The following is a 16,980-nucleotide window of genomic DNA, read 5'->3' as shown; positions in this document are numbered from 1 at the left end:
ATGGTCCCTGGCCGGGAGCAAGCTGCCAGAGGGCGTGGCTCAGCCTGGGGAAGGGAGCGGCTCTCCTCCTCCCCGAACGAGCCTCTGCAGTGCATGCTCTGCTCCCATCGACGTGTCCTGCACAGCAGTCAAGTCTGTGCTCAGGCGGGTTCTCAGCCCCCCGAGCTGTGCCTGTGACAGGGCGCAGTGCCTGTTCCCAGCCTGGCTCCTTTCTCTCAGGAGCCTGGGGGGAATGTGCTTGGGCTCGGGAGTGTTAATGTGAAGTAAGTGTGAATCTTTTTTCTCCCTTTCGATTTCAGAAAAGACCTGAAAGAGCTTTCCAAATAGTGGAACTTCGGATTTTTTCTAACTGGGGCCATCCTGAATACACATGTCTCTATCGGTTCAGAGTTCATGGAGACCCTGTCAAGTAGAGATGTTCCTCACTGCTGCTGTACATTCTGTACATACGGGGCAGCCCGAGACACGGGACCTTCCCTTCGTGAACAAGGGCGTGGGACATGTGACGTCCCCTATTAAATAAATGCTGCTGACTGCCAGCAGGACATGGGAATTAGCAATGAATGTTGTGCGCCCCTTGCTGTTCTGTCTGTGGGAAGCTGCGTGTTGAGGGCTTGGGTTTATGGAGACCCGTTAGCCACAGGGGATCTCAGAAATTCATTTGAATGTATGGCTCACAAAGACACTTTGTTTGGGGGATTTGTTTTTAAACATAAAGCTGTTTATATTCATTATTTTCTTGACATCAGGAACAAAGCAAATGATGTTAAAAAGTTTGATGTGTTCTTGAAGCTTCTACACTTAGCCGATCACTGGCCCTTTCAAAGGACTTTGGGGCAGCTACCTGTTTTATCTTTCAGCACACAGTTCTTTCAGGGGAAAATCAGTGTCACCAAACTTCAGTTCCAAACTCCTTTCCTTTAGGGTCGGTGGAGCTTTATTCAGCACCAGTCGTCTCACGTCACCAGGTGGGGAGGTGATGAAAAGGTGTTTTTCTATTTCGCTTGCTCCACTGAGAAAGGTTCTCAGAGTCAGAGCCTGGTGTGCTAGTACCCGGCAGGAACACGGGAGAGTGTCACCTCGCGTGGCTGAAGTGGGTCTGACTGGGACCGGGATGTCTCGGTGTAAACACACAGAAGTGTGGGCTCAGGTCTCCGCGGGCTCCGCCCACGCGGGTCTCCCGCAGGCTCCCCTTCACAGTACGAACAGGAGCGACAATCCTGCTGGTGTTCAGGTTTCCTTCCAACTTTGTAAAGCAAACACTAACATGCTCCCCCACTCAGAGGCTGTGTATTCCCTGGTGGCGTCGCAGGGACTGTCCAGCGTGGCCATTGCGTACCGCCACCACGTCCCGGACTGTCCTCACAGCGGCACTTGCACTGGCTCGGTGGCACGGCCTTTTCTTAAGCTGTCGGCCATTCTCCTCCCATTCCTGGGAGACCCATTTTGGTCATCGTTAATATTTAACACTGAGGCTATTTAACACTGAGACTATTTAACACTGAGCAGACTTTATACATGAGATATCCACAAGGCACGTAAGATGTTACAGATGTTTTAAAGTTAAGTTTTATTGGGTTAAGACAGTTTCTTGGTGTACCATAAACGTTGTATTTTCAAAAAAGATAAAATGATGGTGCTGACAGGTTTTCTGGAGTTTTATGTATATTGCGCAATAGTCCTCAAATACACAAAAACTAGGTAGCTTTTCTTTTTCTCACTCTTAGAATTGGGGCTATTGCCTATGCAGTTAAGTTGGATAAAATGTATACAGATGTTTCCTATATTCCAGGATAAATATGAGAGTCAGAATTTCCTATATAAAACTAAATTTGGGAGTTGGGGTGGACATATTTTGAATATTAATTTATTTTTAAAGATGCAGATAGGGCTTTGTGCAGTGAGTGTATTTTTGTAAACGCTTTTCCACATGTCTGGCAGTGCTGTTGCTGCCACCAAACAGATGCTGTTGAAATGTTTTAAATAAAGAGTTTTAATCTTTAAGAGAGCATGTGATGCTTCAGATGGATAATAAACAGCATGTTTCTTTCGCCAGTCTGCTTGGTTTCTGCCCGGGCAGCTGTGGGGGAGGGACGACTGGTTTGTGTGTTCTCGCACGTGTGTGTCTGTCGGGATTTAATGTCACCGCCTCGCGCTCACCCAGCTTGACCAGCCCGTGACAGCAGGGCACCCTCGGGTCGGGACTTCTCTCGGAGGACAGGCCGAATTGCAGAGGTTGCTCGACAAGGAGAGAATTAGGAAAGGAGATGCATCTCCTCAAAGGAATGCTTCCGTCCTGGGTCTGCTGTGACTGACAGGCGTGGCGGGAGCCCGCTTTCCAGCCTAACCCAGATTTGATTCCTTAGTCAAGTACAGGGCGGGGCCGCACGCCAGATGGTGCTTGTTTTCCTAGAACAACCGTAACCCTACGCTTGCCCCACCCTGTGCGGCTTGAATGCCCCGTGTTGCGTGTAGGGCGCTGAGCGAACAATCCGTGGGGCGGGCGCTGCGGAGCTGCAGGCCTGGGAGGGCAGGGCTGCAAAGGCTCCGCTCCCCGCCCCACGTTTAAAAGTTTGTTGATTTTGAGGGGAGGGTGAGAAACATCCATGATGAGAATCATTGATCAGCTGCCTCCTGCATGCTCCGCCACTGGGGATGCCCGCAAGCCCGGCATGCGCCCCGAAGGGAATGAACCCGGACCTCCGGGTTCGTAGGTCCACGCTCAACCACCGAGCCACAGTGCCTGGCCCACCACATTTTTATTCTGGCGACAGGTGTGCCCGCCTACGTACACAGCCCGTCCCTCCCTCCCTCCCGCGCAGGCGACGGCGCACTCCGCTCCGTTCTGCACCCGCTCTTTTCCAAGACCGGGAATGTGTGGCGCGCTCAGGTCAGTGGGAACGCTGTGGCAGGTGTGACCTCGGGTGCATGGACGGATTCACCGCGTTCACGACATGCACCATCCACAGTCGGTGACCGTCAGCAGCAGTCGGGCGAGGGGCGCGGAGCAGGGGCGCAGGCGGGAGGAGGCTGCCCTCGGGTGCCTAGTCCCGGCCGGTCTGAACCTGGTCTGCACCGCCCGGTGACCGCCCGCTGCCGCCGAGCGTGGCCTCGAGACTCGCCACCGCCGCTGAAGTGGCTAAAACCCTTTATTTTCAAGCCTTTACACACGTCAACGGTCGCTGAACCGGCAGCTGCCCCCGGGGACCACGCTCCGGCCGCGGCGCCCCGCCCCCACCTGCGGCCGCCATTGTGGCGTCAGCGCGCCGCCGCGGTCACGTGGCCTCTCGGGCTCCGCCTCCGCCCGCGTCACGTGCTCGCCCCGGCGGAGCCCGCGGTCACGTGGCCGCCCGTCGGCGCGCCCGCCCCCGACCGCGCGGCTCCTCGCGGCCACCGTAGAGGACGTCGGGCGGCCGCCGGGACGGAAGCCGAGAGGCGCTGCCGACCGCGCCTGCGACAGCGTCAGCCCTGCGCGGAGCGCCGGCCCGATGGCGGCGACGGCGGCGATGGCCGAGCAGGAGGGCGCCCGCAACGGCGCCCGCAACCGCGGTGGCGTCCAGCGCGTGGAGGGCAAGCTGCGCGCCAGCGTGGAGAAGGGCGAGTACTACGAGGCGCACCAGATGTACCGGACCCTCTTCTTCAGGTAGCGCCGCCCGGGGTCCCCGCCCGGCGCCCCGCCCCCGCCGCCCATTGGCCCGCGCCGCCGCCTGTCGCCGCGGCGGTCCGGACGGGCTGCGGGGCGAGGGCCCGGGGCTCCGAGCTCCCCCGCCGGTTCCCCCGCCGCCTCACCGCCCTCACTCCCCTCCCTGCCCAGCTCCGGGGCCGGTCCCCACCCCCGAGCGCCGTTGGTGCGAAGCCCCCACGCGAGGTCGCACGGCTCTCCGCCCACTCGGAACGCGGTCATCCGCTTGTGTCGGGGCCCGTGCTCGCCGCTCCCTGTCGTGTCGGTACCGGATCAGCCGTGTCTGCCACCCGGGCGGCGGTGGCACCTGCGCTGCCCACGTGCGGCCGTGCGCTGGGCCGCGGGAGCCCGGGCGGCGCGGGGGGCGCTGGCTCCGTGCGGGGTGACCCTGGGTGGAGTGGACGGAGCAGACGTGCCTCCTTCACGTGGCTCGGGGCTCAGCCCTGCGCGGCCGCCCCGTCGCGGTGCGTGTCACGGTGCGTGGGCCGTGACCGGTGCGTGGACTTTATGTGCGTGCGACACTCCCGGGAAGGACGCGCGTTCGGTGACCCCGGGCGGCTTCAGGCGGGAAACAATGGCCGCTCGGAGGCCCGCTGTTTGGGGGAGCCCTGGGTGACGCTGTTCCCTCAGTGCCGGCGCATCGGTGCCGGGCGGCCTGGAGGTCCTTGCTGCTTTGGCTTCGCCGCCCGTTCACGTCGGAGTAAACGGCCGCGGGCTGCGTGGCGGAGGGACGGAGTGGACGGCTCTCCAGGGGCAGCCAAGGAAGCGAGTGGCCGCGACCCTCAGCCCCCGCCGCCTGAGCCGCCCGAGGCTGGGGCAGGAGCGCCGGTGGATTGTGCGGGGCGCTGGCTGTGCGTGGGGGTCTGTACGTGGGGGTTTGCACCAGCGATTCATCAGCAGAGCTGGGCCTTCCCGACACAAGCGGGCGCTCCTCTTTGGAGCCGGCCCTGCGGTGGTTGCTGTAGGAGGGACGAGCGTGGCCTCGGAGTGGCGAGGCCCTGGGTCCAGGGTCCATGCCCCTGGCCTGGGGGATGGGGAGGCACCGGGCTCTCCCAGCTCAGCCTCCGCCTGGGCTCTGAGCCTGACCTGTGGCTCGGGCAGCGCCGTGGGCATCGGAGCCCTGGCTTCCTCGTGGGTCGCCTGAGGCGCTCCTGCCCCCCGCAGTCATGAGAAGGGACCGGTCTGTGCCCCTGCCCCTGGACAGCTCCCGCTCAGGCCGCATTCTGGTTTGGAACCCTCCACGGCGTAGCTCCCGGGGCCGTCAGATTCACGCGTCATACTAATGTTTAATACCTTCCTACGAGTAAACGCACCCGTGTATTACACTGAAGCATCCACATAGCGTGCCGTGGATGAGCTCGCACACGGCACCCCCCGGGAGCGACGCTGAAAATACCCGTGGCCTCCAGTTTCTCTCCTGCTCACCCTGCTCCAGGCCCGTGGCCTCTGCACCGGAGGCCGGCGCCTGTTTCCTCGGTGTTATCTGAAGTGGTGCATTCACTCCGCACGGGCCACGTTCCTACCTTTACTGCTGGCGGTAACCACTGTGCGGATGGACTGCCTCTGGCTGCCCGCACCCCTTGGGTGAGTCACCCCCTCAGGCCGTTCCAACTCGCTGACATGGTGCCCACAGTTTGAGGAGCAGCGAGCAGGAGTCGGGCCGCCCGGCAGGTGGGCGTCGCGTGGGGCTGTGTCCACAGGAGTGGGCATGGCCCCTGGTTCCGGGAGGCTGAGCCTCAGTCCCACCCAGGGAGGCAGCCGCAGTCTCCCGGGCTGCGTTAGGAATCTGTTAAGTCACTCCTGGTGGCCCGAGGCCACGTCTCCCCTCCAGAGCCTCCTCGCTGGGGCCTGAAACCAGGTCTCCTGCCCCTGGGCTTTCTGAGTTGGCGTGGATGGTTGATTGTGGCCTGTAACCTGTTTTGCCTCAGACCAAATGAAGAAATTTTTAAAAAGAAAGCCTTAAAATACACATTCTCTGCTGCCCCATGGATCACCTGAGCTGAGGCAGGCAGCTGTGCCTCAGTTCCGGCTGTGTTCTGGGGGGATCCAGGGGGCGGGGGGTCAGCTGAGACTTGATGTGTCTCTGTTGTCATTTGACACAGTGATTTTTTTTTTTTTTTTTTTTTTTAGAAAGGGAGAAACATCAATGATGAGAGAGAATCTTTTTTTTTAATCTATTTTATTGATTTTTTACAGAGAGGGAGAGAGGGATAGAGAGTTAGAAACATCGATGAGAGAGAAACACTGATCAGCTGCCTCTTGCACACCCCCTCCTGGGGATGTGCCCGCAACCAAGGTACATGCCCTTGACCGGAATCGAACCTGGGACCCTTCAGTTCCCAGGCCAATGCTCTATCCACTGAGCCAAACCGGCCAGGGCGAGAGAGAATCATTGATCGGCTGCCTCCTGCACGCCCCCCACTGGGGGATCAAGCCGGCAACCCGAGCACGTGCCCTGACAGGAATCAAACCCAGGACCCTTCCGTCCACCGGCTGACGCTCTGTCCACTGACCCAAACTGGCCAGGGCCATAGTGGTTTTTTACATTAAGTTTCTGGAGGTAACAGTGGTTACAACATAAATTCAGGTGCACACCATTATAATTTGACGTCTGCGAGCGTCATAGCGAGCTCTCCCCCCGAGGCCAGTCTCCTTCACCCAGTTCACCCTCACCCCTCTCCTGGGCAGCCGTCCCTTCGTTCTCCGTATCTGTGAGTTTGTTTCCGTTTTGTTCCCTTCGTTTTTAGATTCCACGTGTGAGTGGAATCACGTGGTGTGTGTTTCTGTCTGAATTAAGTCACTTAGTGTAATAGCTTCTAGGTCCATCCGTCCGTGTTGTCACGGGTAAGATTTCACTCATTTTTATTGCTGAGTCATACTCCATTGTGTGTATGCGTCGCAGCTTTTTGTTAATTTCTCTCTTACTGATTCTAGAGAGAAACATGGGTTTGTTGTCGCACTTACTTACGCATTTATTGGCTGACTCTTTCCGTGCCCCGGCCGGGGATTGAACCAACAGTGCTGTATCGGGACGACGCTCCAACCAGGAGCCGCGCCAGGCCGCCCCCAGCTGCTTTGCCAGCGCCCGTCGACGGCACGTGGGCTGCTCCCCGTCCTGGCTGTTGCCGGTAACGCTGCAGGGACATGGGTGCGCGTGTCTTTTTGAGCTGCTGTTTCCATGTTCCTTGGGTAAACACCCAGAAGAGGGATTGCCCGGTCCTGTGGTCGCTGTTTTTAGTTTTTTTTGAGGAAACGTCACACTTTCCCGGTGGCTGCACCAGCTGACACCCCCCAGCGTGGGCAGGCGCCCCGTTCTCCACGCCCTGGCCAGGGCTTGTTCTTCCTTGTCTGACGACAGCCTTCCTGGCAGGTGGGAGCTGGTACCGTGGGGGTGGGCTGCCTTTTCCTAATCAGCGGTGCTGAACGGCTCTCCATGTGCTTTTGGATGGAGCGTCCCCCATCTTCCCGTGGGTCATCGGTCCGACGCGGGTGAGGTTTAAAGGAAAGCCTCCCCTCCGCGTGCTGCTGCGTGTCCCTGCCTCGACGGCTGTGGGCCGCTCTGTATTCTGGCTCCTACGTCGGGCACATACGGAGTAGCGAGTGTTACTTGGTCTTGATGGAGTGCCCTTTCTCGGTATGAGACGTCCATCTTTGTCGTTTATTCTGTCTGATGTAAGCATGGCGGCACCTGCTTCCTTCGGATCCGCGTGCTGGGGTGCCAGCGTCCCCCTTCATCCGAGCCTGTAGTCTCTGGAGCTGGGCCGGTCTAGTTTCTGGGTCCGTCGGCTGCTCTGAGCCTGGAGATGGGGCGCCCGTCGTTCCCCTCCGGTGACCAGTGCTGGCTGGTGACTCACGGCAGCCCGTCTCCTCTGTTCTTCCGGTTTCTTCGCCGTTTGGGGTTGGTGGTTTGCTCTGACGTTATGCCCTGTTTTCTCTGTTTCCACGTCTCGTGCCTCCGCTCTGGGTATCTGTCTCAGATAAAGCCGTCCTTGTTCTTTCCAGCGTCTCATCTCCATCTGCCCGACAGGTTCGCGCCCCCTCCCCCTCCCAGGTATTTCTGTCTCCTCCTCCGTGCTGTTCTCCGCGACTAAATGGAAGCGGCTGTAGTTTTATATGTGCACACGTATGTCAGCGGTGCGGCGGCAGGAACGGGCCGTGTGTGCACATGTGTGTGTGTGGTGGAACGGGCCGTGCGATGACCCGCACGGGCGCAGGGCCTGCTGCTGGCAGGATGGGTGTGCTGTGGGGCCTTGTTGACGGACAGACCTTCTCTGTGGGGACGGGACAGCCCGCCATGGCCCCGGGGGAGGGAAGCCGCGACCGGGCCTCTGCACCCAGTGGTGTGCCCGCGGGTGGGTTCCTGGCTGTGCTCCCCGAGGTCACCGAGGCCCACGGACAGCAGGTGCTCCCGGCGCCGCCCGCACGGCTCCGTGCCGACCTGCTCCCTGTGCTTCCCAGGCTGCTCTGCTGCCCTGGACACTGCGGACGGACCCAGCCCGGACCCAGCCCGTCCCGCCGTCTGCCTCCAGTCCCTGCAGGCTCTGGCGGCACCGCCCCTCCCCCGCCCCCCAGGTCCTGCCCTTGGTGACCCACCGTTCGGAGTGGGGCGCCCACGCGGGGCCAGGCGTGGCGGTGCCTCCCATGGAAGGGAGCGCAGGCTGAGGAAGTCGGCGCAGCCACGGTGGGCGTTGTCCCCGTCCTGTGAGCCGTCCTGGCCTTTGGTTCTGCCCTGATAGGTGGGGGTCACCCAGGCTTTTGTGGTCCCTCTGACAACCCTGGGCCTGAGTCCCTGCTGACGTCCCAGTCACGAGGCCGCAGGGCGCCCGGTCTGCTGTCCCGAGGCCCCGTCGCTGACCGCAGGGTCTCCGTGCAGCCGGGCAGGGCAGAGCGCCAGGACCCGGGGGGGGGGGGGGGACCTCAGGAACCCGCACGCAGCCTGTGCCCGCTCTGGTGGGAGGCCCTCCCGCCTCCTCAGCTCCATGTGGTCTGGGCTCCACCTCCCGACCCCTGCTGGGCTGCGTGGGGCGACCTGACTGGCTCTGCTCCGCTGCAGGTACATGTCGCAGAGCAAGCACGCCGAGGCCCGCGAGCTCATGTGCTCGGGGGCACTGCTCTTCTTCAGCCACGGCCAGGTGAGCAGGGGCACCGCGGGGGTGGGGGCGGGGCTGGGTGCTGAACGTGGGCCGGGCCCTCGTGCCCAGCCTGGCACCTGGCACCTGGGCTGCCGGGCTGTGTCTTCTCAACACAGAGCTTTCTCTCTAACCCTGTGGTTCTTGTCTGTTTCCACGTCTTGTAGCAAAACAGTGCTGCGGACCTGTCCATGCTGGTCCTGGAGTCGCTGGAGAAGGCAGAGGTGGAGGTGGCCGATGAGCTGCTGGGTGAGGCTTCTCGGGCGCTCACGGTTCCTTCCACCTGAGCGTTCAGGGCCGGCGTCTCACGTCGCAGCCCCTGCACACGCACCCACACACGGAGGCCGCCGTGCTGTGCGGTGCTGTGCGGTGCTGTACCGTGCTGTGCCGTGCTGTGCGGTGCTGTACCGTGCTGTACCGTGCTGTGCCGTGCTGTGCCGTGCTGTGCCATCCCAGGGGTTCCTGCAGCGGCCTCTGCCCCCCAGCTATGCTCCCACCGCCGGGCAGGCTCCTCTGGGCATGGTAGGGTGCTCTGGGCCGCACCGGGCCCGGGGGGGGGGGGAAGGGGAGGTCCAGCAGGACCCGCCAGGGGCTGCCAGCTGCCTGGGAAGTGGTGGTGGTGTCTGTTAACTGGGGCGCTGTAGGAAGCTGAGTCTGGGTGCCCTCCCTGAGCAGGGGTCTCTCTCTCCGTTGTTTTCAGAAAATCTGGCTAAACTGTTTAGTCTGATGGACCCGAACTCTCCGGAGCGAGTGGCCTTTGTGTCCAGGGCCCTGAAGTGGTCCAGCGGGGGCTCCGGGCGGCTGGGCCACCCCCGGCTGCACCAGCTGCTGGCCCTCACCCTGTGGCGAGGTAGGTCTGGGCACGTGGGCTGGGAAGGCGGCCGGGGCCCCTGCGCGCCCGCGGCTTCTGCTTGTCGTCACTGAGCTCCCGCCTTGGCCAACGAGGACGGGGTTCCCTGTCGCTGAGCTAAGGCCGCCACACTTGGTTATCACCTAGCGGGGGCACCCCGAGGCGTGAGGCTGGAGTGACCTGGGCGGTGGCCACTGGGCCTGGCCCCTCCCTGCCAGGTCCCTTAGGGCCGCCTCCGTGGGGCCATGCTCCCACCGCACGGGGCTGTTCTCCTCGCACTGCCCGCCTCTGCTCAGCGCCCAGTGCACCTTCTGGCTCGTCTGCTCGGCGCAGGGAGCGGCAGGCGGGAAGCCCCGCCTCAGTGCGGCTCCTCACGGGGTCAGAGGGCTGCGCCCCGCCTTGTGAGGCCGTGTGCAGTCAGGGCCTCCCCGCCTCACTCAGCGCGTCTCTGGGGCCCCCGCCCCTCGTGCCCGGCTGTACCTGGGGACGCGTGCGCTCCTGTCCTCACGGGCCGCCCGAAGGGGGTGCGGAGGGGCCCGGCCTGTGCGTTGGCAGCCAGGACTCAGAGGTACAGGCGGAGGCAGCTCCTCTGACGGGGGCGGGTGAGCCTTGGCGGCGGCTCTGCACTCGCAGCAGCTGCCCGGGAGCCAGCCTGCGGGCCGAGTGTGCGATTGGACCACTGCAGCCGGGAAGGAACGGGCAGGGAAGCAGCCAGGAGCCCTGTGGGCTACGCCGGCCAGCAGGCCCCTCCTCACGCCTCACGCTCCCTGTGAGCGCCTCCTCCACACTCAGCCTTTGCCCAGCGCTCGGGGCCAGTCCTCCTGTCCCTAGACCTCGGCCTTACGTCCCTGTCCCACGGGTCCTGCCTGGTGCTCGGTCCTCACTCACAGCCTGTCTGTCTCCACCCACAAGCCTCTGCCCGGAGCCCTGTCTGGTCTCGTTGCTGTAGTGCCAGGAGCCCTCGCCCGTCCTGCCAGCCCCTCCCAGGCGGGCCCAGCTCCTGCCTTCTCCTCGGGGGAGGGGGCTGTCTGCAGGGCCAGATGGAGTCACCCAATCAGACCTGTGTTTCCAACGGCATTTATTTGGCACCGTGTCCCTGCCTGTGTCTGTGGGGCCCCCGGCAATGCCAGGCCGCTGGCCGCCCCCGCCCCTGTGGCTGCGAAGCAGCGTGCACAGTGTACCCTGGGCTGAGAGTTGGGGGCACGTGTGTGTAGTAGTAACGGCTTGAAACCAGGACACAGGCCTCGTATGTCCTGCCTGGGGCTCAGACCACGGGGAGCCAGGCACAGAGTCCAGGGGGCCCCTCCCCCAGTCCCCACAGCTGTCGCAAGGCTGGGCGGAGGGCCCCCTGCAGAGCCTGGGCTGGCAGACCCTGTGGCCATCGCTGCACAGGCCCGGGCCAGGACTCGGGCAGGAGCCGCCTGCTGGCGGGAGCGGGGCGCAGGGACTCCTGACTCTCCCGCGAGGATGCTCTGACTGCCCTCTGGCCTGGGCACCTCGCAGTGACAGCCTCTCCCTTTGCAGAGCAGAATTACTGCGAGTCTCGGTACCACTTCCTGCACTCGGCCGACGGGGAGGGCTGCGCCAACATGCTGGTGGAGTACTCCACGTCCCGTGGCTTCCGCAGCGAGGTGGACATGTTCGTGGCCCAGGCCGTCCTGCAGTAGGTGTCCCGCACGCTGTCAGCCCTGCTCCCATGGGCCCCTCACCGATGGGGGGCGGCGGGGGCTCTGGAATCACGTGACATCCCCACTGGGCCCTGCACAGACCGCGCCCCTCCCAGCTCTCGGGAGCCGTTGCAGTCAGGGGCTTCTGTGACATTTCAGTTGAGCGGTGAGAGAAGTAGGTTTTTGCATTTTATACGAACACTAGAAGCCCAGCGCACGAAATCACGGCTCCACCCACCCACGTCGCCTCGCTCTGCTGACGGCCCGCCCACCCGCGGTCTTCGGTCGCTTAGAGCCGTTGGGTTTATGATACAGAAGAGCCTTACGTTACCGCTGGCTTTTTGTTTGGTTTGGTGTCTTGTCCCCTCCCCCGTTATCCATGCTTTTGACGTGTCGGTGTCGGGCAGGAGGTGATGAGCACTTTGAGCCGCGTCTTGCCCTGTGGTGCGAACTGCTTTCAGAGGCTTTTTCACAGGCTGTGCCGGCCTCTCCGGATGTTTCTGCGTCGAAGCATTTTCCTGAGGACGCTGGGTCTCCGTCCGTTAGGCCCTCTCTCCCTCTGTTTTCTTTCCTTCGGTTTATCTTGAAAGTGTGGGAACTCACGGGGGGGGGGGGGGGGAGGTGCAGGGGTCCCGCTCGGCCACGTGGGCAGGCACCCACCGTCAGCAGGGCCGCCCGGCTCCAGGCGCTCTGCCTTTCCCAGCCTGAGCCCGTCCCTTCCTGACGGGAACATCTCCCGTGGGATACATGGAATTCCTCCCACAAACACGCCTGCCGTGTGGCCGGGCGCTGGGACGGGTGCCGTGTGATGGAAGGTCCTGCACGCACGTCAGGCCTGACCGACTGGAGTGCGGCAGGTTCCCCGCCCGCCCACCGCCCGGCTAGTGGGTTCAGCGCAGACCCTCTGGAGGGGGCGTGGCTCTGCGTAGAGGGTCTCGAGCCCCTTCTCATGGAGCCCCCTTGTGCCTTAAAAAAGTGACCCCGCCCCACGCACCTCAGCCCGCCCGCCCGCCTGCCGCGGAGCTGTCCCCCCTGGACCCTCAGACCGCTGGCCCCAGGTGCCGGCAGGTGTGCAGACAAACTCATCCTCCCCCGTCGCCTCCCACGCGTGTACTCCCTTCGGCTGGAGGCGGGAAAGCCCAGCTCGCTCACGGAGGGCTCAGCGGGCTGGGCGTGCGAGTCCCCTCTGCCACGGGGGCCGCGGCTGGGAGAGGGCCCACGGCTCACCGGCGGGCGGCAGGCCTGTTCCCACACGTGACGGCATGTGCTCGTTCCCAGGTTCCTCTGCTTGAAGAACAAAAGCAGTGCCTCCGTGGTGTTCACGACGTACACCCAGAAGCACCCGTCCATCGAGGACGGCCCTCCCTTCGTGCAGCCGCTGCTCAACTTCATCTGGTTCCTGCTGTTGGCCCTAGACGGGTGAGGGAGGGAGGGTGTGGGGGTGAGTGCATAGATGTGAGCGTGTGCAGGGGTATGGGGGTGTGTGTAGGTGTGTGTGAGTGAGTGCATAGATGTGAGCGTGTGCAGGGGTATGGGGGTGTGTGTAGGTGTGTGTGAGTGAGTGCATAGATGTGAGCGTGTGCAGGGGTATGGGGGTGTGTGTAGGTGTGTGTGAGTGAGTGCATAGATGTGAGCGTGTGCAGGGGTATGGGGGTGTGTGTAGGTGTGTGTGAGTGAGTGCATAGATGTGAGCGTGTGCAGGGGTATGGGGGTGTGTGTAGGTGTGTGTGAGTGAGTGCATAGATGTGAGCGTGTGCAGGGGTATGTGGGTGTGTGTAGGTGTGTGTGAGTGAGTGCATAGATGTGAGCGTGTGCAGGGGTATGTGGGTGTGTGTAGGTGTGGGTGAGTGAGCGCATAGATGTGAGCGTGTGCAGGGGTATGGGGGTGTGTGTAGGTGTGTGTGAGTGAGTGCATAGATGTGAGCGTGTGCAGGGGTATGGGGGTGTGTGTAGGTGTGTGTGAGTGAGTGCATAGATGTGAGCGTGTGCAGGGGTATGGGGGTGTGTGTAGGTGTGTGTGAGTGAGTGCATAGATGTGAGCGTGTGCAGGGGTATGGGGGTGTGTGTAGGTGTGTGTGAGTGAGTGCATAGATGTGAGCGTGTGCAGGGGTATGGGGGTGTGTGTAGGTGTGTGTGAGTGAGTGCATAGATGTGAGCGTGTGCAGGGGTATGGGGGTGTGTGTAGGTGTGTGTGAGTGAGTGCATAGATGTGAGCGTGTGCAGGGGTATGGGGGTGTGTGTAGGTGTGTGTGAGTGAGTGCATAGATGTGAGCGTGTGCAGGGGTATGGGGGTGTGTGTAGGTGTGTGTGAGTGAGTGCATAGATGTGAGCGTGTGCAGGGGTATGGGGGTGTGTGTAGGTGTGGGTGTACGTGGGAGTGAAGGTGTGTGTGTGAGTGGGAGGGTGTGGGTGTGTGAGTGTAGGCGTCTGAGTCGGGAGTGTGGGTGTGGGCTGTGAGTGTGGTGTGTAGGCGTCTGCGTGGGGGGGAGTGGCCTTTCTGTCTCCCCCCCCCCCCACCCCGGTGTCTAGAGACCACAGAGCTGTGCCCCCTGCTGTCTCGTTTCAGAGGCAAACTGACTGTGTTCACGGTGCTGTGTGAGCAGTACCAGCCGTCCCTCCGGCGGGACCCCATGTACAACGAGGTGAGGCCGCGGGCATTGGGCTCGGCAGGAGGGGCCTCCGTGGAGGGCGGGTGGGGGCCACGGCGCGTCCCTCACGCGTGTCTTTGCTCCGTCAGTACCTCGACAGGATAGGACAGCTCTTCTTCGGGGTGCCGCCCAAGCAGGCGTCTTCCTACGGAGGCTTGTTAGGTAAGGCCCGCGGGGGGCGGGGCCGCGGGGGCGCGGGGCCGCGGGGGGCCGGCTGCCTCCCTGTTCGCGCCCCCCGCCGACTCACCACCCGGGAAGGAGGGCCCAGGAAGGAGGCCAGGTCTCTTCTCGGCTGTGTGTTGTGGTGAAGGGCACGTAACGTAACTTTGCCGTTCTCACCGCCTCCGAGTGCAGTTCAAGGGCCATAAGGACATTCACGTTGTGCAGCCCCCCACCTGGACCTGCCCCAGCCCCCTCCCGCCTGCTCCTGGCACCTCACCAGGCGCTCGCACAGCGTGTCCTGTCTGCTCGCTCGCTCGCAGGCGTCCCGTGAGGTGCAGGTGGCAGGCGTCCTTTCAGGTTAACAGTCGGTGTGCGTCACGTGCACGTGTGTCCCTCGCGGGACACAGGCCGGCTCCCGCCGGTGGCTCCGTGAACATGGGTGTGCCCGTGTCTGAGGCCTCCCGTGCGTGGGTGCAGGCCCTGCAGGGAGCTGCCGGGTCCACGTTGGTTCTGTGCTCACTGACGGGCTGCCCGGCAGCGTTCCCCGCAGGTGCAGGGCGGGAGCCCCAGGGTGTGAGGGCCCCTCGTGGTGGCCGACCTGCACGGCCATCTTTTCACGGGCTCCTTGGCGATCCGTGTGTCTGTCCTTGGCCATCCGTGTGTCCATGCAGCCATGTGACCTTTTTGAATTGGGAGTGTCGTCAGGAGGGCGTGGAAGGCGGGGGGCGTGGAAGGCGGGTGTGGGGGGTCGGGCTCTGACGGGCGCTTGCTTCCAGGCAACCTTCTGAGCAGCCTCATGGGCTCCTCGGAGCAGGAGGGCGAGGACAGCCAGGACGACAGCAGCCCCATCGAGCTCGACTGACGCCCGCCTGCACGGAGAGGCGCCTGCCTGGCGGCGGGTTCGAGGGCCTGGCCGCGCTCCCGGGCCGCGGTGGTTCTGTCGGCTGCCGGTGTGCCCTGGCTGAGGGCACGGGCTGTGTGGCGTGGCCTCCGATTGACCCACAATAAAGCACAGGCTTGCGCGCCACCGCCTCTCCGTCCTTTGTTCGGGTTTGCTTTGGGTGCCGCGGGTCGACACAGGACCGGGTCGGGGGGCTGCCACCGGCCGCCCCACGTGGACGCCTGTGCCAAATCCCGGAGCCATGCCTGCACGGTGGCATCGCAGACGTCGGAGCTGCCGGACGCCGCCTCGGGACGCAATATTTATTTCCTGGTGACGATTCCTTCCCCGCGGCCTAGGTTTTAACCAAGTGCCCGGCCCGCGCGAGCAGCCCGGCCCTCTCAGCTCTACCAGATGCTCCCGGGATGACAGCCGGGACACACTTTATTTTTTCACAACTAAAGTCAGAGTTGTAGATTATTATACAGCGATCATGCATGAAGGAGCGGACTAGACCATTCTATTTGCTGTAAAAATGGAATTTAAAGGGAGGTGTGTTCATCGTTGAATTTAAATAAATTCTTTCTACTGGGCTTTGCTGTGCTTGCCCTTTCTGGGGGCGCTGGGGCGGGGCCCCGTGCCGGGCGGAGGGACGGCAGCACCGACCGTGGGAATCTCCTTTGAGTTCGGAGAAGCCAGACCTGCCAGCAGGTTCAGTCACGGCTTCTGCGAGCGGCTGGGGAGTCGTCGGCGCTGACGGGCCCTGAGGTTGGAGCCCCCTACCAGCTGCCCAAGGGTTCTCTGGGGCGGTTGGGGGGGGCCATGGGGAAGGTGGGGTGCAGGGTCAGAACCCACAACGACTCCCCCAGTCCCGCCAGGTTTGAAACCATGAATTACACCCAACGGGGTAGGTTTGGGGACACAGCAGAATGCAAGCCTGTGCGATTGCTCAGGGCTGACGCTAGACCCACAGCCAGCCGGGCAGCTGTGCACAACAGGCCACACACCCCCTTGGGGTCTGCTCGCCTCTCCCTCCTCGGCCCCAGGGCCCCTCTGAGTCCCATGCTCAGCCGTCCTGACCATGTGGCCCGGGGCCTGCAGCGTCCCGGGCCAGGGAAGGCGGCTGGGCCGGTGCAGTCACCTGGGGACACGTTCTGGGCCGCGTGTGCCCTGTGTCCACCAGGGGCCCAGCAGGCGGCTCGGTCAGCACGGGGGCCTGCACCTGACCCCTCTGCCCACAGCCACCAGCACAGGAGGCCCCGCCCACCAGCCCTCCCCCAGGCCTAACGCTGTCCTCTGATGCCTGTCAGGTTGTTGTCTCCTGGGGCACGCACATGCTCACGCACACGCGCACACACACGTGCACACACGCACACACACACACGTGCACACGCACACGTTCACAGACACTTGCACCTCTGGCTTCAGGGTGGGTCTAGGTCGGTTGGAGGGGGCGGTTGCAGCTGGCCCTGCCTGGAGGGGCCTCGGGGTCTCCCTCAGACCAATGATCCTGCCGCTGGCTGCAGGCCCGACTCTGAGCGAGCGAGCGAGGACAGTGGGGGGTGGGATGGGGCTGCAGGGGCGGGGCAGCGGCCGGTTCTAAGGAAGGGACCCACCGACTGCCCCTCTGGGTTGGGCACCTCAGGCAGGAAGTGTTCGCTCCCCAACGCGGCCATCCTGAGGACCCTGCCCGGCTGAGCTGAACAGACAGGCCAATGAGGGGGCCCCTGGCAGCACCCCCATCTAGGTTTACAGCTGGTCTGAGCTGGCCAGCAGGAGTGGGCTCGGGAGGAGGGAGGGCAGCCCCTGGTGCCCCCCACCCACACCTGGGTGACGGGCACGTCCTGGGCACGCCCCCTTCCCTGCTGTGGGCAGTCCTCCTGGGGCCCACGGCCCCACACCAGCCTCCAACACGCGGATCAAGCCACAGCACAGCCCACTTCATTCCAGGCTGTGACGGGG

The 16,980-nt window shown here is 63.0% G+C and overlaps 2 protein-coding genes across 9 annotated transcripts in view; both read left to right on the top strand.

Moving 5' to 3' along the window:
- The window catches only part of SUN1 (Sad1 and UNC84 domain containing 1), a 43,219-nt gene extending 41,169 nt beyond the window's left edge, over nucleotides 1-2,050 (top strand). For all 6 annotated transcript variants that reach the window (XM_008156022.3, XM_028131938.2, XM_028131939.2 and 3 more), the window contains one exon: nucleotides 300-2,050. In XM_008156022.3, coding sequence (XP_008154244.2) covers nucleotides 300-413 — 114 coding nt within the window. In that variant the 3' untranslated portion in view covers nucleotides 414-2,050. The remainder of the gene's footprint in view (nucleotides 1-299) is intronic.
- Nucleotides 2,051-2,858: 808 nt separating this feature from the next.
- On the top strand, nucleotides 2,859-15,611 carry GET4 (guided entry of tail-anchored proteins factor 4). Of its 3 annotated transcripts, none has more exons than XM_054718280.1 (9): nucleotides 2,859-2,890; nucleotides 8,736-8,814; nucleotides 8,979-9,060; nucleotides 9,512-9,661; nucleotides 11,186-11,324; nucleotides 12,607-12,747; nucleotides 13,895-13,970; nucleotides 14,066-14,138; nucleotides 14,915-15,611. In XM_054718280.1, the coding sequence occupies exons 1-9, from the start codon at nucleotides 2,874-2,876 to the stop codon at nucleotides 14,998-15,000; spliced, it is 843 nt and encodes a 280-aa protein (XP_054574255.1). In that variant the 5' UTR covers nucleotides 2,859-2,873; the 3' UTR covers nucleotides 15,001-15,611. The 3 variants fall into 3 exon arrangements, with proteins under 3 accessions (XP_054574255.1, XP_008154243.1, XP_054574254.1); XM_008156021.3 differs by lacking the exon at nucleotides 2,859-2,890 and adding an exon at nucleotides 3,364-3,643; XM_054718279.1 differs by lacking the exon at nucleotides 2,859-2,890 and adding an exon at nucleotides 4,958-5,266.
- Nucleotides 15,612-16,980: the final 1,369 nt, after the last annotated feature.

This window comes from Eptesicus fuscus, chromosome 6 (assembly GCF_027574615.1).
Source record: "Eptesicus fuscus isolate TK198812 chromosome 6, DD_ASM_mEF_20220401, whole genome shotgun sequence".
Taxonomy (NCBI): domain Eukaryota; kingdom Metazoa; phylum Chordata; class Mammalia; order Chiroptera; family Vespertilionidae; genus Eptesicus; species Eptesicus fuscus.
Note: the sequence above shows the minus strand (reverse complement) of the source record. Positions and strands in the feature narration are given on the sequence as shown.